The 25,214-nt window shown below is 47.1% G+C and overlaps 1 protein-coding gene across 2 annotated transcripts in view; it reads left to right on the top strand.

Moving 5' to 3' along the window:
* The window catches only part of FMR1 (fragile X messenger ribonucleoprotein 1), a 385,399-nt gene that overhangs the window by 143,600 nt on the left and 216,585 nt on the right, over positions 1-25,214 (top strand). For both annotated transcript variants that reach the window (XM_069212420.1, XM_069212419.1), the window contains exons 7-9: positions 17,438-17,554; positions 19,936-20,106; positions 20,217-20,295. In XM_069212420.1, coding sequence (XP_069068521.1) covers positions 17,438-17,554; positions 19,936-20,106; positions 20,217-20,295 — 367 coding nt within the window. The remainder of the gene's footprint in view (positions 1-17,437; positions 17,555-19,935; positions 20,107-20,216; positions 20,296-25,214) is intronic.

The following is a 25,214-nucleotide window of genomic DNA, read 5'->3' as shown; positions in this document are numbered from 1 at the left end:
CAGGCGAAAGAGGACAGGAGGAAAAGTGGTCATTCTACCACAGAGCGAGGAGAAGGTCAGTCTTCTACCAGGGCTCACACTGGTTCCTCTATAACTCCGACCAGACCGGCTCAAAAACGGCACAGGTCTCCGACGACGTCGAGGGCGTCGACGTCGAGGCAAGGAACGGCGCCAACATGCTCGCCGTCGAGGAGTGGTTCGCCGGCGAGAAAGAGACATCGCTCGCCGTCGACGACGATTTCGCCGTCGAGACGGCGTGGACTTTCGCCGTCGAGATCTGGGTCACCGTCGACACGGCGAGGACGTTCCACGTCGAGGAGATCTGAATCCGGTTCGCCGTCGAAACAGCGAGATCGATCAACGTCGAGGGGTGCTCGACGTCGTAGACGTTCACCGTCATCACGGCGACGTCGAGGGTCGTCGTCGAGAGATTCTCAACGGCGAGAAGAATCGACGGCGAAGGACACTCGCCGTCACCGTACTTCGACGTCGAGGAGTGTGTCGACGTCGAGACAATCAAAAAGACCTAGGAGGGTTTATACAACCTCAGAATCCTCGGCTTCAATCATCCTCCTTCCAGCGTCTCCACAACTCTCTCCTCGACAATCACCATTGCCACAGACGCCGGTAACACCTACGGCGCCTCTTCCGGCTCCGCCTGTAGAGTCTGTTTTGAGGACTCCAACGCGGTCTGTAAGACGTTCGGGACATTCCTCTAGACGCTCTTCTTCCTCTCGACACCGTCATGACCCACAGAGATCTCAGCATTCACATCACAGGCGTTCTTCTTCGTCTACACGGGACTACTCTCCAACCCTATCGGACTCACCGTCCCCGAGAGTGTCCCCCATAGATGATGTGAATACGTTCCAGGAGGTCTTAGTACGAGGGGCAACCAAGCTGAACATCCCGCTGGCGGTACCTGCCCCATCGACGTCAGTGATCTTCGAGACCTTGCATCACAGGACATCTTCCAGACCTTTGCTTCCACTGGTTCCAGGTCTCCTTGAACCAGCAATGGATATTTTCCTTGCACCGGCCGCAACAAAGTCTGCTCCTTCCAGACTTATTAAAAAATATCGTCCACCAGAACAAGATCCTCTATTCTTGAGGTCGGACCCAGTTCCTGATTCGGTGGTCATAGTAGCGGCAAAGAAACTGCATTCAACCTCACCATCTTCTTCTTCACCTCCAGATAAAGAGAGCAGAAAGATAGATGCTGCAGGACGAAAAGTATGCTCTACTGCAGCCGTCACGATGAAGGCAGCCAGCGCTACTGCGTTATTAGGGCGGTACGATCGTGCCCTCTGGGACTCTTTAATACAGTTTGCGGAACATCTTCCTAAGGATAAAAGGGAAGATTTCCTGGAGGTCGTGGGTGAGGGATCCATGGTGTCTAACCAAATTATAAGTGCTGCAGCTGACTCTTCGGTGCTATCCGCACACAATTATGCACACGGGATAGCGCTCAGAAGGCATGCATGGTTGAGACTTACATCACTCAAACCTGAAGCGCAGCAGAGAATACAAAACCTGCCTTTCTCGGGCTCCACCTTGTTCGGTTCTCATGCCGATGACGAGATGGCTAGAATGAAAGCTGAACTAGATACCTTGAAAGCGGTAGGGATGGAAAGACCGAAAGAACAAAGAAAGGTTTTCCGGCCATATCAACGACGACTTTTCACCCACCGGTATCAGTCGCCACACTGGATGTCTTCGCGCCCCCAGCAACAGCAACAACAGCAGTATCAAAGGGGTTTCTCTACTCAGCGAAGGTCGACAAGGGGTCGTTCAACACCTCAAACTCAGGCAACTCGACAGGCTCCCACGTCTAAGCCCTGAATCTTTGCTTCCCCCTCCTCCGTTATCCACTCCGGTAGGGGGAAGTATCTCAAATCATCTGGACGAGTGGCTACGCATCACAACAGACGCCTGGGTATTGAATATTGTGAGACATGGTTACGCTCTCAGATTCACCAGTCCTCCACCATCTGTTCCACCCAAAACAGCCAACCGCCATCTCGAAGCTCTACAGTTAGAGGTCAATATCCTATTGCAAAAAAGAGCCATAGAACCCGTTCCCATCAGCCAGCAAGGGAAGGGGATTTATTCGAGATATTTCCTTGTACCGAAAAAAGACAAACAAGAGTTTCGTCCCATCTTAGAGCTGAGGACAGCAAACAAATGGATTCGCAAAGAAAAATTCAGGATGTTAGCCTTACACCAAATTTATCCACATCTACGTCAGGGCGACTGGCTATGTGCGATAGATCTTTGCGACGCTTACTTTCACATCCCAGTAACCAAGAAACATCGAAAATTCCTAAGGTTCACTGTCGGAAAACGCCATTACCAATTTGCAGTTCTACCTTTCGGCCTAAAATCAGCGCCAAGAACTTTTTCCAAATGCATGGAGGTAGTAGCCGCCCACTTGAGGAAACAGCAAATATTCGTCTACCCCTATCTAGACGATTGGCTCATAAAGGCCTCCAGTTGTCTCGAGACACAGCAACATTTCGAATGGACTCTACAACTGCTGCAAAAACTTGGTCTTCAAGTCAATCTCCTGAAATCTACAGCAACACCTGTTCAGAGGTTGCATTACTTAGGGGCCATTGTAGATACCAGGCTAGGAAAGGTGTTTCCTTCGGAGGAACGACGGTTATCGATTCTCCAGAAGTGCAAACAACTGCAGGAAAGACCTCAAGCCACTGCAAGAATAATAGCTTCTCTACTGGGCTCGATGGCGTCTTGTATCCATCTGGTTCCCAATGCTCGCCTCCATATGAGACCATTGCAGGAAAACCTGGAGGATCAGTGGTGTCAACTGAGGGACGATTGGGAGAACAAAGTCCTTCTTTCTCCTCACACCCTACAATCCCTCAAGTGGTGGTGTTTACCCAGCAATCTCTTGGTGGGGATTCCGTTCCAACAACGGCCCCCATCTCAAACCATCGTAACAGATGCGTCACTGATCGGATGGGGGGCGCACATGGAACATCTTCGAGTCCAAGGCGAGTGGTCACAGAGAGAGAGTCTCTATCACATCAACCTGCTGGAACTTCGCGCAGTCCACCTTGCGCTCAAAGCCTTCCTTCCCTCTCTGAGAACGGAAACTCTCCTTCTCCAGACAGACAACGTGGCCACTATGTACTACGTGAACAAACAAGGAGGCACCAGGTCCAGAATTTTATCCAGAGAGGCTCAGACAATCTGGCATTGGCTTCTAGCCAGGAACCTGTCACTAGTGGCAACTCACCTGCCCGGCATCCAGAATGTTCAAGCGGATGCCCTCAGTCGGGTAATGGACGAGAACCACGAATGGGTACTACACGACGACGTCGTTCATTCCATTTTCGCACTCTGGGGTACCCCCTCTGCAGACCTATTCGCAACCCCAGAAAACAAAAAATGCCAAAACTTCGCCTCCAGATATTACCATCCAGGGACACTGGGGAATGCCCTGTGGATAAGCTGGTCAGGAGCATTTCTTTACGCCTTTCCACCGCTTCCCCTGATTCCGGCGGTCCTCCAGAAGCTGTCCAATGTTCAGACCAAAATGATCCTAATTGCTCCGGAGTGGCCACGCCAGTGGTGGTTCCCAGACCTTCTTCACCGGTCACTCAAACCACACATCAGGCTACCATATCGTCCGGACCTTCTCACGAAGTTCAGAGGGCAGATATCTCATCCCAACCCCTCATCGTTGAGTTTGGCAGCATGGCTCCTGAGCTAGTGCAATATGGACACTTGAACCTACCTCAGGATTGTATGGAAATTCTGAAGGAAGCAAAGCGCCCTTCCACACGATCAGCCTATGCAAGCAAGTGGAAGAGATTCTGCATTTGGTGTTTACACAACAACATTGACCCGGTTTCCTGTGGAGAACAATCTATCCTGCCATACTTGTTAAGTTTGGCAAAATCGGGCTTACAACTGTCGTCAATAAAAGTTCACTTGGCGGCTGTCACAGCATACAGAAAGAGTCCTTCACAAACTTCCTTTTTTCGGATTCCGATTGTTAGAAATGGGGTCTTTGGTTGACAGTCAGGTTACCCCCTGTTCAAGCAAGGACCCTCACTCTAGTTAGGATAAAAGAGAATCACCCTCAGCTAACCCCTGCTTACCCCCTTGGTAGCTTGGCAGAGCAGTAGGCTTAACCTCAGAGTGCTGGGCGTAAAGTATTTGTACCAACACACACAGTAACTTAATGAAAACACTACAAAATGACACAACACCAGTTTAGAAAAATAGGAAATATTTATCTAGACAAAACAAGACCAAAACGACAAAAATCCAACATACACAAGTCAAGTTATGATTTTTAAAAGGTTTAAAATAAAAAGAGTCTTTAGGTAGTTGTAACAACACACTAGCGCTGCTAGCGTGTAAATGTACCTGGTTTGCGTCAAAAATAACCCCGCACGGGCGGTGTGCGTCGAAAATAACCCTGCACGGTTATATGCGTCGAAAACAGCTCGGCACGGCGATGCGCGTCGAAAAAGCCAGCCCCGCGACGGTCCGAAAGTCCCGCGGCGCAGGTTGCGATCTCTCAGCCTTCGTCAGCGATGCTGCGCGTCGTTTCTCCTGCTCCGGGCGTCGATTCTTCGGTCGCGTTTCCTGCGGCGTCGTTTCTCAGCTGCGGAGCCGGCGTCGCGTCGTTTTCTCAGCCGCGATCGGATTCGCGTCGATCTTTTCTCCGCACGGCGCTCGGTGCGTGTATTTTTGTCCTTAGGCTGCCAGCCTCTCCTTTCAGGGTCCCAGGAACTGGCAGGGCACCACAGAGCAGAGTAGGGGTCTCTCCAGAGACTCCAGGTGCTGGCAGGAAGAAGTCTTTGCTATCCCTGAGACTTCAACAACAGGAGGCAAGCTCTACATCAAGCCCTTGGAGATTTCTTCTTCAAGATGGAAGGCACACAAAGTCCAGTCTTTGCCCTCTTACTCTGGCAGAAGCAGCACTGCAGGAAAGCTCCACAAAGCACAGTCACAGGCAGGGCAGCACTTGTTCCTCAGCGATCAGCTCTTCTCCAGGCAGAGGTTCCCCTTGATTCCAGAAGTGTTTCTAAAGTTTGTAAGTTTGGGTGCCCTTCTTATACCCATTTTAGTCTTTGAAGTCACCTTTCTTCAAAGGGGACTCACACCTTCTTGTGAAATCCTGCCTTGCCCAGGCAAGGCCTCAGACACACACCAGGGGGTTGGAGACAGCATTGTCAGAGGCAGGCACAGTCCTTTCAGATGAGAGTGACCACTCCACCCCTCCCTCCTAGCAGAGATGGCTAATCAGGAAATGCAGATTACACCCCAGCTCCCTTTGTGTCACTGTCTGGTGTGAGGTGAAAAACAACCCAACTGTCAAACTGACCCAGACAGGGAATCCACAAACAAGGCAGAGTCACAGAATGGTTTAAGCAAGAAAATGCTCACTTTCTAAAAGTGGCATTTCCAAACTCACAATCTTAAAATCAACTTTACTAAAAGATGTATTTTTAAATTGTGAGTTCAGGGATCCCAAACTCCACATGTCCATCTACTCTCTAGGGGAATCTACACTTTAATCATATTTAAAGGTAGCCCCCATATTATCCTATGAGAGAGAGACAGACCTTGCAACAGTGAAAACGAAATTGGCAGTATTTCACTGTCAGGACATATAAACCACATTACTATATGTCCTACCTTATCCATACACTGCACCCTGCCCTTGGGGCTACCTAGGGCATACCTTAGGGGTGCCTTACATGTAAGGAAAGGGAAGGTTTAGGCCTGGCAAGTGGGTACACTTGCCAAGTCGAATTTACAGTGTAAAAATACACATACAGACACTGCAGTGGCAGGTCTGAGACATGATTACAGAGCTACTTATGTGGGTGGCACAACCAGTGCTGCAGGCCCACTAGTAGCATTTGTTTTACAGGCCCTGGCACCTCTAGTGCACCTTACTAGGGACTTACTAGTAAATCAAATATGCCAATCATGGATAAACCACTTACATACAATTTAAACAGGAGAGCATATGCACTTTAGCACTGGTTAGCAGTGGTAAAGTGCTCAGAGTTGAAAAGCCAACAGCAACATGTCAGAAAAATATAGGAGGCAGGAGGCAAAAAAGTCTGGGGATGACCCTGCATAAGCAAAAGTCCAACACGACCCCCTACCAGCCTAAAGCCAGGGGAGAACAATCAATACCTTGATGTACTTCCCTGATTGGGGCGATAGAACAAGGACCCAGGCCCACAACAGCAGGGGCATGTTCCAGTTCTACGCCTTCCTGACTCCAGTTGGATCCCTCTGTCCATACTCTCAGGGCCCACTAAGCTAACCCATGGGGAACCCTTCTCCACATCTACAGACACCATCTGTGCAGCACCTAACTTTACTTTGCTCACAGATGAATTGCAATGGGCAGATAGTACCACCAGGGCCAACACAGTGGTGTTGCCCACTCCACCCCCGGGGTGTGACTCTCGTCCTCCCCCCCCCAGGGGCAACTCTGTCCACCAGGACAGCAAGCCACAGTGGCCCCAGACAACTGTCAGGGATGAGAGCCCGACCTCAGGCCTCTCTAACCACTGTGACTGTGGAGAGTGGGGGGTGGTAACCCCAGGTGCCTGGCACCCTTTGACCACTCTCTCTTCCACCAGGTCAGGGATGACAACCTGACCCTGGTCCTCCCCTCTTGGGCTCTGTACCCTCCCTGCAGAAGCGGCACCCCCAGAGTCAAAAACTGTCAGGGTGCTTGTAGAAGCAGTCCTGCACAATTCTTCCATCAGTGCAGGGATGTTAACCTGCAACTGATCCTCCAACCTGGGGTCTGTACCTTCAGGTTGGACCAGGGCCAGGGGTGAGGCTTCCCTCCCCCTGCCCTCTCTTCTGGGGTCCTGAACCACCCAACTAGGAGCGGCCCCCCCAGAAGACAACATGGTAGGGGCACTGTTAGCAGTAGCCCCTTCCTCCAGGTCAGGGGGGACACCCTTAACCTGGCCTCCCAATCCAGGGCCTGTACCCACAGACTGGATCATTGCCTGGCAAACCAGGACTTCTTGGGGGGCATACCTACCCCCTACCAGGTCAGAGTTTACCCTCTGAACCTGGTCATCCAACCCAGGGTCACCACCCTGCGGTTGAACCACTGCCTGGCACACCAGGACTTCCTTGGGAGCACACTTACCCCCCATCAGGTCAGAGTTTACCCCCTGAACCTGATCATTCAACCCAGAGTCACCACCCTGCGGTTGAACCATTGCCTGGCACACCAGGACTTCCAGGGGAGCACACCTACCCCCTACCAGATCAGAGCTTACCCCCTGAATCTGGCAATCCAACCCAGAGTCACTACCCTGCGGTTGAACCACTGCCTGGCGCACCAGGACTTCCTTGGGAGCACACGTACTCCCCATCAGGTCAGAGTTTACCCCCTGAACCTGATCATTCAACCCAGAGTCACCATCCTGCGGTTGAATCATTGCCTGGCGCACCAGGACTTCCTGGGGGGCACACCTACCCCCCACAAGGGAAACACTTTCCCCAAGGGCCCTACAAGAGTCTGGCTGGCGCAGGTCTCCTGACCTCTGCCCATCTGACAGAGTCTGGATTCCCCCCAGCCCAGAAATGGTCTCACCAAGGTCATTCCTGGGGGGCTCTGCACTCAGAGCTGACCCCTGACCCTCCAGGTTCTCCACTGGGGTCCGCAACCCCCTCGCAACCCTCTGTCTGGACTTCTGCACCCCCTCACTAGGAGTGGTACTGCCAGACACCAGAACTGGTGGGACGCTGGCTACAGCCGCCCCCCCAAGTTCTCCTGACACTGTGGGGTCTCCCTCAACAGATGGCCCTATGGTACAGGCTAGGCTCCCCTCCTGGTGTTCCCGCAGGGAACCCTCCAGGACCTGGGACCGGATCTTGGGCACCTTGGGCCTCAACCCATCCCCATTCCCTCTCCTCTGAGACTGGACATGGGGTCCCTCACCCATCCCACTACACTGGGACCTACCTGGGACACTACAATCCTTCCCTACCTCACCTGGTTGGGAACTACCTAGACCACTCCTCTCAGGAGCACCCCCAAATGCCTCTTCAGACTCTCTGGTACTCACCCAGAAGTCTGCCTCCATTGTAAGCTCCCTGGGGTCAGAGAACTCACACTCCACCTGGTGTTGGCATAGCTCTGGAAAATAAGGACTAGACATATGCTCTCCAGCAATTACATCACTCAGCCCCTCACATGAATTAACCAAAGTACCCTTCACCCAACCATCCAGTGACTCTGCTTTGAAAAAGCACCCCACATCACCCTCCTGAGACTGGTGAGACAGTACCTGACTGTCCCTGACATTCAACCCACACTCTTCTGGGATGTCTTCACACTCCATAACCAGGACTTCTACCTGGGGGGAACCCCTCTCCCTGTCACTCTCAACTAGAGTCAGTAGAGTGTCCCTCCCACCAGTAGGAATATGACTCCCCATGCCAGTTCCCCAATCCACCTCAGGGACCCTGTGCATCACTGGAGCTACCTCATACCCCTGAACCTCCTGGCGTGTGTTAACTCCCTCCTTCAAGTAGGGCACCACCTCTCTGGGCATGTGCACTTCTGCAGCATCACTGGATATACAATTGTTGCTGCCACCATTCCAGCTGGACTCAGCCCTCATGACTTCCAGCTCTTTCAATTTAAGCTCGTAAGCATAAATCATTTTTTTAATCTCTAAGTTCCTCCTCCTTTCTTCCAACTTTTCCCACCTGTCATACTCCCTTTGCATCCTCAACTTTTCTGCCTCCAACCGGCGAACCCTTTCTGCCTGTCTGTCCTGTAACTCTTTAGGAGTCAGACCCTTGGATGACACCCTGCTACCCCTCCTGGGGACCCTCCCCCCAGGCGTAACAGGTACCTCCACTACACCACTGTGTATCCTCTGCACTTCCCCACCCACATTCTTCTCCTCTGTGTGCCCTCCAGCCTTCTTGATTGTCACCTCGGCCCTCTGTGCCTGTTGCAGCTCCCCCTCCCTGGTGGAGCTCTCAGTGGGACAGTCAAGATCTTTAAGGAACTGTTTCAATTGAGCAACTGAGTACTCCTTCAGTTTCTCCATTTCAAACACAGCTCCAGCTGTTGCATCTCCAGATTGAGACATGATGGTCACAAGTTCCAAAGGCAGAAAAAAAATAATTTCCCAATGAAGTAAAAAGAATCAGTCAAGGGATCAGCAAAATCATGGAAGTAGAATAAAAAGAGTCCTTAAGAGAAAAATCAAAAGATCACCAAACAAGTAGTATGTGGTCACGTAGTGGTCTGAGATCAAAACAGTAGTGTACACTCAATTACTGTATGTCAAGTACAAATACAAGTCCAATCCCGACCGCTGGTCACCAATGTTAGAAATGGGGTCTTTGGTTGACAGTCAGGTTACCCCCTGTTCAAGCAAGGACCCTCACTCTAGTTAGGATAAAAGAGAATCACCCTCAGCTAACCCCTGCTTACCCCCTTGGTAGCTTGGCAGAGCAGTAGGCTTAACCTCAGAGTGCTGGGCGTAAAGTATTTGTACCAACACACACAGTAACTTAATGAAAACACTACAAAATGACACAACACCAGTTTAGAAAAATAGGAAATATTTATCTAGACAAAACAAGACCAAAACGACAAAAATCCAACATACACAAGTCAAGTTATGATTTTTAAAAGGTTTAAAATAAAAAGAGTCTTTAGGTAGTTGTAACAACACACTAGCGCTGCTAGCGTGTAAATGTACCTGGTTTGCGTCAAAAATAACCCCGCACGGGCGGTGTGCGTCGAAAATAACCCTGCACGGTTATATGCGTCGAAAACAGCTCGGCACGGCGATGCGCGTCGAAAAAGCCAGCCCCGCGACGGTCCGAAAGTCCCGCGGCGCAGGTTGCGATCTCTCAGCCTTCGTCAGCGATGCTGCGCGTCGTTTCTCCTGCTCCGGGCGTCGATTCTTCGGTCGCGTTTCCTGCGGCGTCGTTTCTCAGCTGCGGAGCCGGCGTCGCGTCGTTTTCTCAGCCGCGATCGGATTCGCGTCGATCTTTTCTCCGCACGGCGCTCGGTGCGTGTATTTTTGTCCTTAGGCTGCCAGCCTCTCCTTTCAGGGTCCCAGGAACTGGCAGGGCACCACAGAGCAGAGTAGGGGTCTCTCCAGAGACTCCAGGTGCTGGCAGGAAGAAGTCTTTGCTATCCCTGAGACTTCAACAACAGGAGGCAAGCTCTACATCAAGCCCTTGGAGATTTCTTCTTCAAGATGGAAGGCACACAAAGTCCAGTCTTTGCCCTCTTACTCTGGCAGAAGCAGCACTGCAGGAAAGCTCCACAAAGCACAGTCACAGGCAGGGCAGCACTTGTTCCTCAGCGATCAGCTCTTCTCCAGGCAGAGGTTCCCCTTGATTCCAGAAGTGTTTCTAAAGTTTGTAAGTTTGGGTGCCCTTCTTATACCCATTTTAGTCTTTGAAGTCACCTTTCTTCAAAGGGGACTCACACCTTCTTGTGAAATCCTGCCTTGCCCAGGCAAGGCCTCAGACACACACCAGGGGGTTGGAGACAGCATTGTCAGAGGCAGGCACAGTCCTTTCAGATGAGAGTGACCACTCCACCCCTCCCTCCTAGCAGAGATGGCTAATCAGGAAATGCAGATTACACCCCAGCTCCCTTTGTGTCACTGTCTGGTGTGAGGTGAAAAACAACCCAACTGTCAAACTGACCCAGACAGGGAATCCACAAACAAGGCAGAGTCACAGAATGGTTTAAGCAAGAAAATGCTCACTTTCTAAAAGTGGCATTTCCAAACTCACAATCTTAAAATCAACTTTACTAAAAGATGTATTTTTAAATTGTGAGTTCAGGGATCCCAAACTCCACATGTCCATCTACTCTCTAGGGGAATCTACACTTTAATCATATTTAAAGGTAGCCCCCATATTATCCTATGAGAGAGAGACAGACCTTGCAACAGTGAAAACGAAATTGGCAGTATTTCACTGTCAGGACATATAAACCACATTACTATATGTCCTACCTTATCCATACACTGCACCCTGCCCTTGGGGCTACCTAGGGCATACCTTAGGGGTGCCTTACATGTAAGGAAAGGGAAGGTTTAGGCCTGGCAAGTGGGTACACTTGCCAAGTCGAATTTACAGTGTAAAAATACACATACAGACACTGCAGTGGCAGGTCTGAGACATGATTACAGAGCTACTTATGTGGGTGGCACAACCAGTGCTGCAGGCCCACTAGTAGCATTTGTTTTACAGGCCCTGGCACCTCTAGTGCACCTTACTAGGGACTTACTAGTAAATCAAATATGCCAATCATGGATAAACCACTTACATACAATTTAAACAGGAGAGCATATGCACTTTAGCACTGGTTAGCAGTGGTAAAGTGCTCAGAGTTGAAAAGCCAACAGCAACATGTCAGAAAAATATAGGAGGCAGGAGGCAAAAAAGTCTGGGGATGACCCTGCATAAGCAAAAGTCCAACACCGATTATTAAGGATTTCCTAGAAGGTTTAAAGAAGGTTTTTCCCCCCATTAGAAAGCCTTCTCCTCCATGGGAACTGAACGTTGTCTTATCACGTCTGATGCTGCCGCCATTCGAGCCAATACATAAGGCATCGCTGCAACATCTCACATGGAAAGCTGCTTTTCTGGTGGCAATCACTTCAGCGCGTAGGGTCAGCGAAATCCAGGCCCTTTGCGCTCAGGAACCCTACACGGTTTTTCATTCTGCAAAAGTGGTAATGAGAACTCATCCCAAATTTTTACCTAAGGTAGTCTCCGACTTCCATGTGAACCAAACAATTTCATTACCGACTTTCTTTCAGAATCCAGCTACTCCTGCTGAGAGAACTCTGCACTCTCTGGATGTAAAGAGAGTATTGAAATTTTACTTGGACAGGACAAAAAGCTTACGAAAATCACAACAGCTTTTTATTAACTATGGCCCAATCAGAACAGGTTTGGGTACATCTAAACAATCTTTATCCAGGTGGATTGTTTCATGTATAATGTTATGTTATCAGTTAGCAAACAAATCCCTTGGTGGTAGGCCAAAAGCCCACTCTACCAGAGGGAAAGCAGCTACTGTAGCCTTGATGAGAAATGTCCCTTTGGCAGAAATATGCAAGGCTGCCACTTGGAGGTCGGTCCATACCTTTACTAAGCATTACTGCCTTGATACAGACGCTAGGGCAGATGCTCAGGTTGGGCAGGCTTTGCTCAAGAATTTGTTTGCATGATTCATGTTTTTCTCAGTATTCTTATATCTACTCCACCGCGGTTATGGGGATGGGCTTGCTACTCTATTCAGTGCTTATGACTATACATGGAAATCCCCTACGAGAGAAGAAATGGTTTCTTACCTGTAACTCCAGTTCTCTCGTAGGGGTATTTCCATGATAGTCATAAGCAACCCTCCCTCCTCCCCGGTGGAGTTGACATAGAACATGAATATTATGGAGGTTGGTACTCCAACAAATGTTTTGTTTTTTCTTCATGTCAGGTTAATAGCCTCCAAAAAAGAACTGAGGCAACTGCCTTTTGCTGTGCATGATGGGAAACAGGAAGACTTTACTTTCTTAAAGGCACAGCTCTATTTTCATTCTGTATAATGGCAGCCTATGGGCTACACTGCCCTACATTGTTTTATTCTCATGAGAGGTGTAAATAAAATATGAGAATGTATTTATTTATGTATTTATAGAATAAATAGAGGTTTAAACGTGAAATTTACACTACAACTGTTTTTTTCTTCTAACAATTTGGCCTGTGTAGCTGTTCACATAGGCTGCACATTGTTATTCTTAAGTGTTTTTCACAGACCTTTTTGTCAAGGAGCTGATGATTGCACTTAAGAATATACTACACAACAGTGCTCCGGGGTCCCCGCAGGCGCGCGGAACTATTCAGTGCTTATGACTATCATGGAAATACCCCTACGAGAGAACTGGAGTTACAGGTAAGAAACCATTTCTTCCCACCCACCTGAAACCAACTCCTCACCAAGCGCTACACTGGCCAAACCCTGGGACGGAGCACCAGTGGGTGCTGGTGTACTTTTGGGGCATTTGGGGTCCCCCCCTCACATAACCCACCTGGTCACATGCATAGCACTTACGTGGGGGACCACCTGCCACTGGCTTCCCTTTGGAGTAGCATGGCTTCTTCTCACTGGGGGGTTGGGAATCCTTACCCTGGGAATCAGTTTGGGTCCTTTTAGAGAACTCCCCCTGTTTACCTGTACCCCCCACCCCCTGTCTTCTGAGAGGGACCCTGCCCACCCTTGGCGTGGTTTCCCCCATACCTCTTTTGGATTCTGGTGCTCTCCCAGCGGTCTGCTTCCTGGGGTCAGTCAGCTTGCTGTCAATCAGGTGCTGGAGCAGCTCTGGAAAACATAAACTGTACAAGTGCTCCCAAGCTATCAGATTGTGAAGCCCCTCATACGTAGTTACCTTACTGCCCTTCACCCAACCATCCAGTGACCTTCAATAAGAATCAACACATTCCAACCATGTTTGGGTATTTCTTCTTCTTGTAGGACCTAAACTTATCCTTGTACTGCTCAGGGGTGAGACCATACCTTGTGAGCAAGCCATCCTTCATGTTAAATAGGTGAGATTCTGAGCGTCCCCTAAGGCTGTCAGTGTATCCCTCCCCTCTACCTCAAAGTGCATCCACAGACCCGCCCCCCCAATGAGGTTCAGGGACCAGATTCATATGGAGAGCAGACTTATACCCCTTGAACCACAAGTATATGTCATCCTCCCTCTTGTAATCCTTCACAAGATCTTTAAGAATGTGCACCCTCCTTTCAGGCTGCACTGTAATGTGGCTGCCACCATCCCTACTAGACTGGCTCCTCTGATCCAGCTCTCTCAAGCTACGCTCATGAGCCAATAAAATCTTTTTCTCTTCTAGGGCCATCCTCATTTTCTCCAGCTCCCTCTGGTGCTCCCTGTCTGCCTGTCTGTCCTGCAATTCTTCAGGGGTCAGACCCTTAGATGAGACACTGCTACCTGCCCTGGAGACCCTCTCCCTGGACATAACTGGCCCACCAACAATACTATTGTGTATTGAACACTCTTCCTCCTCCTCCTCCTCATCTCCCTCATCCTCTGTGTGACCTTCAGTGCTCTTGGCTGTCACCCAGGCCCTCAGCACCTTTTGCAGCTCCTCCTTCTTGGATGAGCTCTTAATGGGACAGTCAAAACGTTTACAAAACTGCTTTAGCTGAGCCTTGGTATAGCTATCCAATTTCTCCATGTCAAAAGCAGCTCCAACTGATGCATCTCCAAATTGGGACATGATGAAAAGTCAACAAAAGTGTAAAGTTCCAAAAAGCAGAAAAGTTCCCAAATGAAGTTCAGAAGTCAATCAAGGATTACCACAAAAATGGATGTAGGGAAAAACCCAAGCAAAAAGAGAAAAATCAAAGATCACCAAACAAGTAGTATGTGGTCACGTAGGGGTCTGCACTCAAAACAGTAGTGTACACTTATTTACTCTATGTCAAGTACAAATACAAGTCCATATCCCAACCGCTGATCACCAATGTTAGAAATGGGGTCTTTAGTTGGCAGTCAGGTTACCCCCATCCAAGCAAGGACCCTCACTCTAGTCAGGGTAAAAGAGAATCACCCTCAGCTAACCCCTGCTTACCCCCTTGGTAGCTTGGCACGAGCAGTAGGCATAACTTCAGAGAGCTAGGTGTAAAGTATGTGTACCAACACACACAGTAACTTGATGAAAGCACTACAAAATGACACAACACAGTTTTAGAAAAATAGGAAATATTTATCTAAACAAAACAAGACCAAAACGACAAAAATCCACAATACACAAGTCAAGTTATCAATTAAAAATCAAAAAGAGTCTTTAAGTAGTTTTAAACATACACTAACACTGTTAGCGTGAAAATGTACCTTGGGTGTGTCAAAAATAACCTTGCACGGGCGAGTGTGTGTCAAAAAGGGCTTGCGATGCGTCGATTTCACTCACGAGTGAGACCTTGCGTTGTTTCTCCTTTCGTCAGGTTGGGGCGCTTCGTTTCTTCTCTCCGTAGGAGAGAGAAGCGCCAATCCGTTCAGCACTCGGGTCCGGGTAGGCCTTGCGTTGTGTTTACACGCCCAGCGGTGCTTGCATCGGAAATCCAGCCACACGATGACCCGAAAACCACACAGCGTGGGTTGCGATCTCCCAGGCTCCGTCAGCGATGCAGGGTGTCGTTTTTCCAGCTCTGTGCGTCGAATCTTCGGTCGCGTTTCCGGCGAGCGTCGATTTTCAGCCGCAGAGAATGCGGCGTGTCGTTTCTTCAGCCGCAGATCAGAGTTGTGTCGATCTTTTCCCCGCACGGCACTCTGTGCGTGGATTTCTTCCTCTTAGGCTGCCAGCTTCTCCTTTCAGGATCCCAGGAACTGGATGGGCACCACAGGGCAGAGTAGGAGTCTCTCCAGTGACTCCAGGTGCTGCCAGAGAGAAGTATTTGCTGTCCCTGAGAATTCAAACAACAGGAGGCAAGCTCTAAATCAAGCCCTTGGAGAGTTCTTCTCAAGATGGAAGGCACACAAAGTCCAGTCTTTGCCCTCTTACTCTGGCAGAAGCAGCAACTGCAGGATAGCTCCACAAAGCACAGTCACAGGCAGGGTAGCTCTTCTTCCTCAGCTCTTCTCCAGGCAGAGGTTCCTCTTGTTTCCAGAAATGTTCTAAAGTCTGTGGTTTTGGGTGCCCTTCTTATACCCAATCTCCTTTGAAGTAGGCCTACTTCAAAGTAAAATCTCTCTTGAATGTGAAATCCTGCCTTGCCCAGGCCAGGCCCCAGACACTCACCGGGGGTTGGAGCCTGCATTGTGTGAGGGCAGACACAGCCCTTTCAGGTGTGAGTGAACACTCCCCCCCCCTTATCACAGATGGCTCATCAGGAAATGCGAATACACCCCAGCTCCCTTTGTGTCACTGTCTAGTGTGAGGTGCAACCACCCCCGTCAAACTGACCCAGACAGGGAATCCACAAACAGGCAGAGTCACAGAAATGGTATAAGCAAGAAAATGCTCACTTTCTAAAAGTGGCATTTTCAAACACACAATCTTAAAATCAACTTTACTAAAAGATGTATTTTTAAATTGTGAGCTCAAAGACCCCAAACTCCACATGTCCATTCACTTCCAACCGGAATCTACACTTTAATCAGATTTAAAGGTAGCCCCCATGTTAACCTATGAGAGGGACAGGCCATGCAACAGTGAAAAACTAATTTAGCAATATTTCCCTGTCCGGACATATAAAACACATTACTATATGTCCTACTTTAACCATACACTGCACCCTTCCCTTGGGGCTACCTAGGGCCTACCTCAGGTGTTTCTTATATGTAAGAAAAGGGAAGGTTTAGACCTGGCAAGTGGGTACACTTGCCAAGTCGAATTTACAGTTAAAACTGCACATACAGACACTGTAGTGGCAGGTCTGAGACATGATTACAGAGCTACTTATGTGGGCGGCACAGCCAGTGTTGCAGGCCCACTAGTAGCATTTGATTTACAGGCCCTGGCACCTCTAGTGCATTTTACTAGGGAATCAAAATGCCAGTCATGGATAAGAAGCCAATTACATACACATTTTGTAAAGGATCACTTGCACTTTAGCACTGGTTAGCAATGGTAAAGGGCCCAGAGTAACAAAAACAGCACAATCAGAGACCAGTGCTCATCAGCAACCTGGGGAACAGAGGCAAAACATTAAGGGAGACCACGCCAAGGATGAAAAGTCTAACAATCAGCAAGACTGTCAAACTGAGGACCGGTTGACACTGCACCGCAAATACCAGGTCCCATGGTTTTCCGATTTATTGCACGTCCTTCGAACAGCAGTTTCAAAGTACCGCTGCATTGATATACAGAGTTGCTAGAATATGCAGGAACACTGTATTTTGGTTGACCAAAATCAGGTTTCTTTACAAGACTCCACTTAGCCACTACTTCTGTTTCACCAACTTTAAAAAAACAAAAACTTTGTAAAGGTATGCTTCTCTTGCAAGTCACAGGCTCTCGTTCTTGAGAGGTAAAAAGTGATGGCCTGTGACTAGTAATATTGCTCCTCTTTTCGTGGAATCCTTTTCTTGCTTATTACAAGTATGTCATTCTAGGATTTTTGTACCCTGGCTGCTCTTCAGATGGTATTTGAATTGGAACTCGCAATGAGAGCACAAGCAACAGATTTACTGGAGGTAGATGTAATTTCTTCTGATGCAGAGTGTACTGTTAACGAACAGCCTCTGTTTTTTGCCTAACAGTTTTGTAGTTATACCGTACCCACTACTCTATATGTAGAGAATCATCTTAGCATTTCACACTTATTGCATTTTCTAATAGTCTGCGTTGTATTCATTAAATTGTTTTAATTGTATTTTAACACTGTCATTTCTTTTAGTCTACCAATGATGTTACAATAAAAAGAGCAAGCATGCTGAGCGATATGCACTTTCGAAGTCTTCGTACCAAGTTGTCTCTGATGTTGAGGAACGAAGAAGCAAGTAAACAGCTAGAGGTAGGTAACAATTTTTATTTAACACCAGTAACTAAGCAAAAATAAAATATAATGAAATCTAATTTGAGACGTTTTCTGAAAAAACGTTTAATTCGTTGTTGTGAATTATCTAGTAATAAGTTTTGGTTAATCCTTTTGCAGCATTCTTCTAAGCCAGGGTTCTATTGGTAATATGAACAGATACTAAACAGGATTAGCAGAAACTGTTCTCGGTCTTCATTTAATAATAGTCCTCTCTGTTAAATATGTAATCCCCTTGAGCATGCGTAGGTTTTAATGATATTTACATTAACTATTAACTCTATACTTTAATTTTCTAACTGCAGCCATGCACAAGGAGATGTTGAAAATAACAGTTCAAAAGTAATTTAAGATTCTATCACAAGGAGTTGTTTATTGGCTACCACTTGATTTAGAAATGATAACGACTTCAGATTGATTTGTATACCTAGCCAGAACTGGAGAGTTTCAGAGTTGTTTTAAGGTCTAATTCATATCTGTACTTTAACTCCTTTTACTTTGTGTATTTGAAAGAGTTTTTTTTCTAAATGTGCTTTAATATGATATGAGTACTGTACCTTGATGAAGATTTTACGGTTGAATTTTGAATTCTTTCTAAAGTGCTTTATGTTTCTTTGTTGTGCCTAACAGCTGCTCTGCATGGTTTTAGGCTCTGTGCAGCAAACGTTGGACACGGGGTCCATCCTTCCGCTCCACTGTGGAAGGCTTTCCGCTGTGCACATAGGAGATTCACCAGAGGGCTCACCCAACATGTTTTTAATGCAAATCGCTCAGAATTACTCAACAGATTTACATTAAACCACGTGAAGTCACGCACCTGAGTAGAGTTCTAGTTTTATGCCAGGTTTTATACAGTTCCTTTCAGCAGTTCTTATTAGTGGAGCGCAAAGTTTCTTTTAGCAGTTAATATAGAAACTCCTCATTTTTTCTTTCACCCCTCTGTATTTTGTCCTCCAAAAACAGATGTTATACCAAAGCTGTTTGATTGGAATAAAATTTGTGATGCATCAAACAGAACCGAAGTTATGAGCAAGTAAGCCATTTTTGACTCGCCCCCATTTGATGGACCTAAATGAAACCGGAAGTTTAGACAGAAACCAAGCAGGATCAATGTTCGCCAAATAGTGTGTACATTTGTCAAACTGTTTCCGAGTTATTAGCAAATGAATTGTTTAGTGAACTCTCCCTCTTAACGAAGCCAAGTGAATAACACCTAGTAAAGTTACAGTTTTGTGGCAAGTTACCTGTAATTCAGTTCAGAGTTTTTTTTTTGTTTTAATAAGGGCAAAGTTTCCTATGGGAGTTAACATTAAAACCATGTATTTCTTCTCTCGGGTATCATCATTATAAATCATAAGCACTTACTAATCCTACCCATGCGCAGGATCTTGATACATTTTTTAAAGAAAGCATTTGTGAAATAAACATACATACTTTTATTTTTTTTTTAAAAGCCAATTTTGTGCAAAATAAATAGCTTAGAACAGCCTATATCAGGCTCTGTTTGATTTTCAAGTATTTGTTTTGAAGAAAGTTAACTGTTTTTAAACATGTATACAAAGTCACTAAAAGGAAACTAGTGACCTGCACCTTTTTAAAAGAAGTGTGATATAAGTATAGATAATGTGGCCTTAGAGGCTCAAGTTGGAAATGGTTGGGAGAAAACTTTGTTGATACTTTAAAGCACACAGAGTACTTCCAGTATCCCATCATTGTTTGTAGGTGGCAGTTGAGCCAGTACTTTTTTCCAGCTTATTTGATGGTATGCTATGCTAACTAATCACCAAGAGGGTATTCAGGTGCTCCTGCTGACAGAAGCATTGAGCTTGGCTATTTTTTTTTAATTATTAATATTATTATTTCTTTGCTTGCATGTTACACCAATTTACTAGGTGCCAATTAGGTGTAGGCCAGTTTGACCAAGTTTTGAGTGAGAACAAGCACTTTAACACTGGTAGGCAAAGGTGCACAGAGTCTTGAAGCCAACAAAACCACATTTCAGCAACAGGAGGTCAGTAGGCAAAAGGTTTGGGGAAAACCACTCTAAGGTCTGGCAGGTCACTTTACGTAAGTTCTAGCTATGATAAAAGTTGCCTTTCAAGATATATTTTACCTGACATTCAGGCTTAATCTCAACTTTGTTTCCCATGATCAACTTAAGCAAAATACTGTGTGTTAGTTCAGAAGATGCTACTATTTTGAGAGCAAGTGATTTTGTTCTAAACATACCTCTTTCATTGCGTGTTCTGAGAGATACAAAATTCTCAAATTGTTCAAAATATTTCTTCATGATACAGTGCAAATAGGTTAACTATTTTTTGTAACTGAGAACAAAAATATCTTGCACTGTTTATTTTCAGAGCTCAAGGCAGCTGGCATCACGATTTCATGAACAGTTTGTCGTTCGAGAAGACTTAATGGGCTTGGCTATTGGAACTCATGGTGCCACTATTCAGCAAGCTCGAAAAGTACCAGGTGTTACTGCAATAGATTTGGATGAAGATTCCTGCACATTTCATATTTATGGAGAGGTATAGTAAGCATGTATGGCATTGCAACTCCATGCAAAATAACACTGAAATATGTTACAAAGTGCAGTATTACATTTTAGATCTGTTATTTTCCTCTGTTTGACTTTTAGGACCATGAGGCTGTGAAAAAGGCCAGAAGTTATCTTGAATTTGCTGAAGATGTGATTCAAGTTCCACGAAATTTAGTAGGTATGTATCTTTACATGCAGTATTTATAGAACTTAGTGTACCAGTAAGTTATATTTCTGATGGATACTTCTTCCTGCGCATTCCTTACCTGTAGAATTATCCCAGTCTGTATCTGGGAACTTCAAAGCTCTCACATAGCTGGTGGAGGTGCTTGCTAAATATTGACACCAAAATGGCACCAGAAAAACTCTCCAAGCCATATTTTTTTTAACACCTATCCTGGCACAACGTCAGATCTTTTTTTCTACTGCTTCAGCACAACACAAGTCTGCAGATCACTTCCTCTCTTGAGTCATGAGTTTTCCTCACAGAAATTTTACTGCAGGCGCTATGATGACTCCAAAACATTCAGACTTCAAGCCTTGTAGGGATTGCAAGGGAAAAATGGCCATCACAAGCCCACACTCCTTATGGTTGTGGTGCTTGGGATCGGATCATGATTCCCCCACCTGTGTCTTGTACCTCAGGATGCATCCGAAGGTCATCAAGGAGAGAGAGGCCAAGTAGTTTATGACCCTTTAAGGACAGACAGACAGATTAGTTGATGTTCAAGGCCCCAAGCCTCACATTCCTCAGGAAAACAAAAGAAGCACAGACAACATTAGAAATACTCTTACAGAGGTAAGTCTCCTAAACAAGCCCAATCTCCACAGGCTCTTCATCCTTGAGCCGGAGTTGGTAATGGGGGAGCCATCTGACACTGCTCTGGGCAGCTTTGTGCCTGTACCTTGGTTGAACCGGATTTTTGAGCCAGCTCCGCCAACGCCTTACTTTTTGACTCAATTGGCACAAACATTATTTTTGCCAGATCCACCGGTGCCAGCACCACAGATGCCGGACTTCCCAGCACTGACACCATGTTTCCCAGAGTTCTTGGCGCTGGGTGTGGACTCAGTTGCAGTCTCTAATGCTTTGTTTGGCATTTTCGCTAGGGTGCACACCCTTCAGACTCACCACTTCACCCTTCCCTTGTTCATGCAAATTGCTCCATATGGCATTGCACCTATTCCTTCAACAGTCTTCACACCAGTGCACACCTACGTGGTTCTGCCATCAGTGCTGTTGCTAACACTGCCACCTCCTCTGAAGCTGCGCTCAAACCCATTGGCATGACCACCTCTGCCTATGGAGCCTCCTTCTCAAAAGGAGGATCCAAGAGAAAAGTGCAAGGGATTGTTGAAGAAAACAATTTTAGGCAAAATATTCATGATATCTTTGGAAGAGACTCTAAACCCTTGGAACTTTAACCCCAGTGTGATGATGGGGGTGAAAATACTTATGATATTCCCATCCTGTTCTCTGCCAGTGGTCTGGACTATTTGCTGGAAGCACAACCCCAGAGATTCTCTCATTTCACTCTGGCGTAGAGATAGCAGCTGAGGTTCTGGTTCTACGATGCTCCTCTGTATACGCAAAGATGGATGTTCTCACTCAGGTTCAACTACCATCAAACTCGTCGGAGCCGTTACTGCCTTTCAGTGAGGTTTTGGGGGAACCTATCCTAGCAACCTGGGTGAAGCTGTCCTTTGCAGGTGCAGTAAATAGGCTAGTGGCAAAAACCTTTTCCCTGCTCCTGGTGACCCATTGTTATTCGCTGCACACCGTTTCCCAGAGAACCTGGTAATTCAGGTATCCTGCTCCTCAGGGGAGATACACAGCACTTTTACCTTACACCCTTCGGACAAAGAACCCACAAAATCTAAAAGTATGGGGAAGAAGTTCCTCAATGCCTAAGGCCCTGAAGTAGCTGAATGCTAATTATCTTTTAGCCAGCTACGTTTAGGTCCTGTGGGACATGCTTCAGATGTTAGTGCCTCATGCTCTGGAAGACATGCAAGCACATTTTCAGGAAGTCTTGAAAGATGGGCAAAATACTTTTAGGTGCATAATCAAGTCTGGCCTACATACGGCAGACTCCGTGCAAGAGCAGTGGGTACTTCAGTCTCTATGAGACGCATCAGGCTCAGAAACTGCTTGTCAGTTTGATGGAAGTGGTTTATTTTAAGTTAAGCAAATGCTGCTCTGGAAAGATTTAAGGCCAGCGACACAGCGGCCTGCTCTCTGGATCTTCAACTGCTTCAACCCCATGACACTATAGGCAGGTTTGTGACTTTTGGGGATTTGCCAGGGATTTATCCTTTCGGTAGGGACAGCCTTATCAGACACAGTAGCCCCAAAACCTCCTTGTCTGCCAGCACAAGCTTAGAGGCAGAGGTAAGGGCGGTGGATCTCTCCAATAAGCATGTATATTCTTTCCCCACGCCCCCATCAGGAAAACAGTCTCAACCTCATTCAGAGCCTGTGGGCGGGCGAGTGTCCTTATTTCTCCTAGCCTTGAAGGCCATTATCTCCGATAAGTAGTCCTTCTGCAAAGGGGTTGCACCTGTTCAAATGGAACCTGATGGACTGCACCAGGGTCCTTGAGCCTTATTCCTATGGGCTAGGTTATGCCAAGGAATGGGAGGGGTCACTGGACCCTTTGGAATGCCAGCTCCAAGAATCTGTGAACTAGCCTTGCCAGATACTGACATGCTTTCTCCCACTTCTGTGGCTATGGAGGAGGGAGCGTCATACTCTATGGTGGTGAGAAGAGTGGCAGTGGTCCTGGACCTTGAGTTGCATTTGGTGACAGTCAGGACTAACCTCCTGACAAAAGTGCTTCAACAAGGAGCTTCATCCTCTGAACCCCTGCTCCCCTTCACTGAAGCCCTTACGGATGTCCTACTTAGTACCAGGTCCAAACCCAGCACAGGGGCTCCTGTGAACAGGACAATTGCCTGCCACCATTGCCCTGCTATGGGCAACCCAAGTTTCCTTATGCAACACCCTACCCCTGAGAGATTGGTCATCGAAGCCTCTACCTCGCAGAGGCTGGACAGACTTGGAAAGAAGATGTTTACTTTTGCCAATCTAGCATTGCAGTCCATGCATACCCCATGCCTTTTGTGCCCTTGTTCCCATATGCTGTGGGATTCGGTTGTGCAAGTGCTGGCACAGGTCCCAGAGGAGGCCCGGACTGTACTTTCCCAAGCAGTTGCTGATGGGAGAGACGCAGCAAAGTGCACAATCCAATGTGGTTTAGACACAACTAACTCGCTTGGCAGAGCGGTTGCATTGACAGTGGCCTGAGGCGTCATGCCTGGTTGGTTGAGGATGTCTGGCTTTTCTGGGGATGTCCAAGCCAACCTTATGGACATGCCCTTTGATCGCACCCGTCTCTCTGGAGAAAAAGCAGACTGGATGCTCAAGAGCTTCAAGGATTCTCATGCTACGGCCAGGTCCTGGGGCCTCATGGTGGCCCCTTGTCCCCCCCTCAGTCTGCTTTTCGCCCCTTTCCTAGCTATGGAAGAGGCACCCAGCCATGTCTGTTCCTGTCCAGCTACAATGCCGCTCATGCTTCCCAGCCTCTGCGTTGCCAGGGGCGTGGGATCCACTGCCCTCATAGATCAGGGAGCCAGCAGTTTGGTCTGTCCACTGTCCCCTCCTCTGCAGCTGCCTCCACACCCTCTTAGTCTGACTCTTCCCCACCAGGGACCAGTCAGAGGCCGAATCCGCCATCACCTGCTTCACTGGCAATCCATCACGTCAGACAAGTAGGTTTTGCACACAATTCGAATGGGCTACTCCCTCCCCTTTAACACTACCCCTCCATTCATGCTACAGTCCTACAATCGGATGATCACTTGGCACTTCTCTGAGAGGAAGTTAAGGCTCTCTTAGCCATATCCTAATACATACTTTTTTCTAAGTATATTTTTGTAAGATCATATCTCCAGTGAGGAAATATACCAAAGTTAGTTCTAGTGTGTGTGTGTGTTACAATACATATAGATTGTTTTTCTAACACTGCTGTGGTTCTCTCCTGTGTGTACATCACTGACTGACTTGTGTGGTATTAGCAACTGCTTTATACCCTCCTGGATAAGCCTAAGCTGCTCTCCACAGCTTTCCCTCTGAGCGATCTGGTTATCTGGAACCTCATACACTTATCACTAAGGGTTGCCCGGACTTAGTACAGGGTGCCTCACCTATAGGTGTGTTGTGTAGCCATTTTAGCTATAGTTTTATACACGTTTGTTTAGCAAACTAGGCCTGCCACTGTGCACTTTAACCTAGATATAATTTATTCAGGTTTGTTTTATTATTTTAACATTAGCCACATTCACGGTCTTGTTTTATTTATCTAGCTTTTCTTCGCCTAGCTCAGCACTGCGTTCTTAAACAAGACATTTCTCTCCCTCTGTGCTTTTCTCAAAGCTGCAGTAAGATAGGTTACCGGCAAAAGTGGTATGCTTTGTCTCCAATGTTCACAGAAACATACACACTCTTACGTGGGGATCCTTTCTTGGAACATCAGATGTTTTATTATAAAAACACTACTTTGACCCATGTACGTTAGATGGAGATTCCAGCTAGATGACCACAACCGTATGCTGATTACCGATTGCTTCGCTACAGCTGCTTATGTAGACTTGAGGCCTCTTGCTCAGGTATGAGGGATGATGTCTTCTCAGGGGGAACCTGAAAGGCAGAATTAGAGCTTAACATGCTGTGCTCTAACATAGCTTAGATAAGAACTATCCTTACAAACCTTAGTTACAGTATGGTAGCTTTATTCTTGTGTTTTACTCTCCTTGTCACAATTTTAATCTTATTGTGCTTCATCGTCCTAGTCATTGCAGTACATGCTTTATTATCTAAGATGCAGTTACTTTAATGAAACCTTATTGAACTTTACTCTGCCTCTGATTGTCCTTGCATATGTGAGACTAATGTAACTGAGAAAAATGGATGAGATCTGAGTGACCACGATTCCCATGAGGAGTCATGTATGTCATCCACCCGGCTGCCCCAATCATCCCTGCTTTTGGGTGGAGATGAGGCACTACTAGTTAGCTGGAACAAACCTGGATTAGGCC

This window comes from Pleurodeles waltl, chromosome 2_1 (assembly GCF_031143425.1).
Source record: "Pleurodeles waltl isolate 20211129_DDA chromosome 2_1, aPleWal1.hap1.20221129, whole genome shotgun sequence".
Lineage (NCBI taxonomy): Eukaryota > Metazoa > Chordata > Amphibia > Caudata > Salamandridae > Pleurodeles > Pleurodeles waltl.
Note: the sequence above shows the minus strand (reverse complement) of the source record. Positions and strands in the feature narration are given on the sequence as shown.